Genomic DNA, 5389 nt, shown 5'->3' on the forward strand with positions numbered 1-5389 from the left:
TAACTGTGCCCTTTGATTTAGGCGGGAAATTTAGCCATCTCGTGAGGGAGACTTGATCAACTACAGTGGAGGATCTCTGTCCCTCAGTTCCGGGAGCAGCCGCAGGGCCGGGGGGCGCATCCGGGTTAGTACATGAAATCCACTCAGTGCTGGAGTGCTGGGCTGGGGAGTCTGGGGCAGGGCAGACTGCGGCCCTGACCTTAAGGAGCCTTGTATAGGGTGGGGGAAGGGAGAGGACAGTCAAGAAACCGTTCTGTATTGCGATGTGGTTGGTGTCAGGAAGAAAAGAAAACTTGTAAGGGTTGGAGGGTGGGGCAGGGTGTTGATGCCACTTCAAACAGAGATCTGAAAGAGCTGCTTTGAGGAGGGAAGTTCAAGGAGGCCGAGTGGAGAGAGGTAAGACAGTGGCCATTTGGCTTTCGTGGCTATTCCAGGTGTAGGAGCAGAGTAGATGTGTACACGATCGTAATCCTCTTCTGCTCAAACCCCCCCCAAGACTCACCTCTCCAAAAACCAAGACTTTCAAGAGGTCAAAAGACCCTCTCGCAGCTGACTCCATTTTCTCAGAGCTCAACCCCCCTCCTGTCCGTCTCCTCCCTCCTTGTTATTTATTATTACTATTGTCATTATTATTATTTTGTATAGTGAAAGTGGAAATTTATTGAAGAACAAGTACAGACTCCCACGTGGGGAAGGGGAAAGAATCTCACAGCACAGACTCCCAAGTGGGGAGGGGAAAAGAGTCCCTTCTCCTCGTTATTCTTGAACAGAGACTGGCTGACTCCCTCACATCCCTCAGGTCTCAACTCCACCATACCTTTCCCTGGTGTGGGGAGAAAATTGAGGCCAACCCCCCCCCCACACACACACACACACACGTCACCCTGCCCCTTTATAACCCTTCCTAGCTTTGCTTGGCTCCAGGTGACACTGGTCACCCAAGAAGGAACTCTATTTTAAATAGTCATCTTGTTGAGCGTAATCTCCCTGAACCAGTAAACTCGGGGGGAGGGGAGGGCCAGGGATTATTGTCTGTTGGGTTCGCTGCCGTGTCCCCAGTGCTTAGAACAGTACCTGGTGCACCACAGGCGCTCGATAAAGGTTTGCCCAGTGAATTTTTATTATGTATTTACTGAAAGAGTCCAAGATACTGTTAGGGGCACAGTGAGAAACGTAGCCCCTACCGTTTTCTCCCTCCTGGGTGTTTGCGGGGGTGCTGAGCCTCAGTTTCACCAGCCCTAAAACGGGATCTGCAGTCGCCGTTTCTATGCTGGCCGCGTGAGCTCGGTGCCCTTAGGTGTAGTCCTGAAGCCAGTCCCCGTGGGCACGGCTCAGCCTGAGCTTGGCCTCCAGCCGGGCCCCTGCGGACCGCCCCTCCGTCTCCCCCCAGGCCCCGCCCCCGGTGGGCGGAGCCGCGGCCGGGCCAGCCGCGGCCGGGCCAGCACGTGCCAGTCGCCGCAGTCACTCACCTGAGCGTCTCGGCCCGAGCGCACACGCCTCGCGCGCCTTCCGCCCGCCGGCCCGCCAGCCCGCCGGATCGTCCGCACCGCGACCCATGTCCCGCCGCAAGGCCGGCTGCATGCCCCGCCGAGTCGACCCCGAGCCCGCCGCCCACACCGACGACGACGAGACGGAGATGGGGGACCTGGTCATCGACGTGAAGCCCGAGCCGCATTCGTGGCCCCTACAGGCCGCGAGGCTGCAGCGGGGTTCCCCAAAGGAAGTGCCCGCGCCGGGCCGCCTCGAGGGCGCACCCCGCTCCTGCCCTAGCCTGATGCCCGCCGTCGGTACCCTCCTCGCCCTCGGCTTGCAGAACCAGCCGGCGCCGTGGACTTCTCTGGTCCCTAATCCTCACGGTAAGAGCCCCCTGTGCCGGGCCCCGCGACCCTCCCCTTTCACTCTCGGGTGGGACGCCGGCCTCCGGCACCGCTCCGCGGCCCCTGCCCCTGCCCCTGCCGTGTTTCCGTAGCTGGGTCCTGGCTCCCTTCTCACCTCCGGGTTTCCCCTCTCCCTCGGAACCCCCAGCCGGTTCTGGCCCCACCCCATGCTCACCACCCGCTTCCTCCCTGCAGACCGCCAGCCCTGGACTGACAAACACCCAGATACGTTGACCTGCGGCCTCTGCCTGCAGACCTTCCCGCTGAAGGCCATCACGGCTTTCATGGACCACAAGAAGCAGGGCTGTCAGCCCTCGAGAGGCCCCAGCCCTTGCCCGGACTCAGGTGAGTAGAGCTGGGATGCAACCCCCTCTCAAGTTCAAGGGCCCGGCTTCCTGTGGGAGAAGGGGCTGAGCTGGACAGGCGGGGCAGCGAGCACTACTTCCCCTTTCTGGCTCCCCATCGGGTGTAGCCTAGGCGTGGCCAGGGCCTGCCCTGTCCTAGGGCTGGGACTAGTGGTGGTGCGAAGGGTGGGGGCAGGGCTGGGCAGGGAAGGAGGATGGCCCACTGGGTGTGGCCAGCCCCAGAAGACTGGTCTGGGGACTTGCCACACACGCCCCCCCAATCTGGTTTCACTTCTCCTTCCCCTTGGCCAGAAATAACTGGCCAGGTGGCTGGACCAGTGTGGCAGTAGGGGGACCCTGGGGAGGGCAGTGGTCTGGGGGAGGGGCGGCCTGAGGCCAGCTGGAAGGGTAGTGTTGCCCCCTCTCCTGGAATCTCCCAGTCGTGCTTGCTGGGAAGCCCCTGGTTTGAGCCGGGTCCTCCTGTCTGGGCACCTGGGTTCCTTCTCTTGGAATGGAATTAAACCTTTATCGTGGCACTAGGCTCAGGATTTTCAGTCCCCCGCCTATAAGCTGGGATTTTTTCGAAAAGGGCTGGGCCACAGGAAGGGTCCTATATTGAAAGGAAGAGCTGTGATCAAATCCGCTACCGAGTGCGAGCAGGGAGGGGCTGTGATGGAATTATTGGAACGAAACACAGACTCTTGGAGGGTTGTGGACTCAGCCCAGCTAAGGTTTACTGAGAGGTTACATGGACCCAAACTCTCAGTTGTTCCCCATTTGAGGTCACAACAACCCCGAAAGGGAGAGGATCCCCACATTCTAGCAAGTGTGGAAACTGAGGCTCAAAGAGGGGGTTCTTTTTAAATACGTTTTTATTGATTTTAATTTTTTTGTGTGTTTTTTGTTAATCTTCACCTGGAGATATTTTTCCATTGATTTTTAGAGAGAGAGTGGAAGGAGGGGGAGAGAAACATCGATGTGCCTCCTGCATGTGCCCCACCAGGTACGTGCCTTTGACCTTTGACTGGAATCGAACCCGGGACCCTTTGGTCTGCAGGCCGATGCTATCCACTGAGCAAAACCGGCTAGGGCTAGCACACTGGTTTTGGTCACCTTGAGCAAGGCCTTCCTGATCCCCCAATATGAAATAGCATTCCCCGTCCCTCACTCTGCTTTAACTTTTCACTTTTTTTTTAACTTATTCACTTTTCCACAAAGATTTCCTTTCTTCTTTTAAAGTTGATTTGTACCACTTACTTATGCATTCATTGGTTGCTTCTTCTATGTGTTCTGACTGGGGGTTGAACCCACAACCTTGGCACATGGGGATGATGCTCTATCCAATTGAGCTACCTGGCCAGGAGGGCATCTCAGTGATTTTCAAGCACGGAAAGAACCCTTGCATACTCATCATCCACTCCCGACTTTCCTTGATTCTTGTCCATCTACCCCCCTCCCCGAACATCAGCTTCCTGAGGGCAGGGGTTTTCCCTGTCCTCCTGCCATTTGGGGGCCCTAGAACATAGGCTTTCCCACAGAATGTGTCCAACTGGCAAGCTGTGACCGCTACTGCTGTGCTTTTTACCCATCACACTAACACCCAGCCTGTCTCTGCAGAACTTGAGGACCTGAAGGCTCTGACTTGCCTCCGCTGTGGCCGACAATTCACCGAGGCCTGGAAACTGCTGCGCCATGCCCAGTGGGACCATGGACTGTCCATCTACCAGACGGAATCCGAGGCCCCAGAGGCTCCGCTGCTGGGCCTGGCAGAGGTGGCTGCAGCCATGTCAGCAGTGGTGGGGCAGGAAGTGGAGGCCAAGGGCTCCCAGGCGAACAGCCTCCCCCGGCGGAGCCCCACCTGCTCTGTGTGCATGAAGACCCTCAGCTCCTTCAGCAACCTCAAGGTGCACATGCGCTCGCACACGGGCGAGCGGCCCTACGCCTGTGACCAGTGTTCTTACGCCTGTGCCCAGAGCAGCAAGCTCAACCGCCACAAGAAGACCCACCAGCAGCTGCAGCCTCAGAGCCCCTACACGGCCAAGGCCAGTCAGGAACAGGCCTCAGCTGCCCCTCCGGAGCCAGCCGCCCATGCCGCTGCCCCAGCCAGGACTCTCCTGTGCAGCCGTGAAGGGGCTGGAGCTGCCGACACAGCAGGCGTGCAGGAACCTGGGGCTCCAGGTGGTGGAGCTCAGGCTGGTCCTGGTGGGGATGGTTGCGGTGTCGCCATCAAGAAAGAGAGAATCAACTCTGCCCAGATCCCAGAGAAGTTGCCTAAGAAGACTCCAAAGACAGTGGGCAAGAGCCACGGGCCCGGGGGCAGTTGTGAGTTCTGTGGGAAACGTTTCACCAACAGCAGCAACCTGACTGTGCACCGGCGCTCACACACCGGGGAGCGGCCCTATACCTGCGAGCTCTGCCCCTATGCCTGTGCCCAGAGCAGCAAGCTGAACCGCCACCGCCGCATGCACGGTCTGGGGCCCGGCGGGGCCCGCTTTGAGTGCCCCCACTGCCGCGTGCCCTTCGGCCTGCGGGCCACCCTGGACAAACACCTGCGGCAGAAGCACCCCCAAGCAGGCGGGGAGGCCTGAGTGGCAGGAATGCCCTTCCCCCCTGCCATTCCTGGTACCACTGCTCATGTATCTGCTGATCATGTCCTGGTGAATAAATCCTCCCTCCCTCCCTCTAGTTATACACATGTGGACTTCGCTTTCTTGGGGCATCTGAGGTGGGGCAGGCGGCTTTCCCTCCTTGGGGTGGACGGCTGGACAGACCGGTTTGGAATGAGGGGGTGAGGGAAAGGCCAGCCCCCAGTGCCTGTGGCTCGGCAGGACTGGCACAGAAAGCCGTGCTCCCGGTTCCCGATGTGGGCGAGGGCAGGGAGAGGCCTGGACCTGTCACCAGAGGCCCTGGGCAAAGTCCTGGCCCATCCTCCACACGTGGGTGCGGGGCCCTTTTCCTACTGCATGGAGCCCCTGCCCTCACTGGGCCGCAGGCACAGATGCAGTCAGGCTTCCCACACAGGCAACACTGGCGCCTGTCCCCTCACTCCCAGCAAGTTTCTGTCTCTACCCCCCCCCCCCCCCCCCCACACACACACACACACACACGGCTGGCGGACAATGGAGTTTGGGAGCCCACACCCAGCACACGGATGACACTGAGGCCAAG

The 5389-nt window shown here is 59.3% G+C and overlaps 1 protein-coding gene across 1 annotated transcript; it reads left to right on the plus strand.

The window, feature by feature from the left end:
• The first annotated feature begins 1468 nt into the window (after positions 1-1468).
• On the plus strand, positions 1469-4910 carry ZNF296 (zinc finger protein 296). Its single transcript, XM_006106130.3, has 3 exons — positions 1469-1856; positions 2073-2222; positions 3839-4910. The coding sequence occupies exons 1-3, from the start codon at positions 1556-1558 to the stop codon at positions 4807-4809; spliced, it is 1422 nt and encodes a 473-aa protein (XP_006106192.1). The 5' UTR covers positions 1469-1555; the 3' UTR covers positions 4810-4910.
• Positions 4911-5389: the final 479 nt, after the last annotated feature.

Source organism: Myotis lucifugus, unplaced genomic scaffold (assembly GCF_000147115.1).
Source record: "Myotis lucifugus unplaced genomic scaffold, Myoluc2.0 scaffold_771, whole genome shotgun sequence".
NCBI classification, from domain to species: domain Eukaryota; kingdom Metazoa; phylum Chordata; class Mammalia; order Chiroptera; family Vespertilionidae; genus Myotis; species Myotis lucifugus.

Bases quoted from the DNA above. Each gene is read 5' to 3' on its own strand.
- ZNF296 (XM_006106130.3), top strand. From the start codon at position 1,556: ATGTCCCGCCGCAAGGCCGGCTGCATGCCCCGCCGAGTCGACCCCGAG. The intron at 1,857-2,072 runs GTAAGAGCCCCC...TCCTCCCTGCAG, and splicing joins TCTGGTCCCTAATCCTCACG to ACCGCCAGCCCTGGACTGAC. The intron at 2,223-3,838 runs GTGAGTAGAGCT...CTGTCTCTGCAG, and splicing joins CAGCCCTTGCCCGGACTCAG to AACTTGAGGACCTGAAGGCT.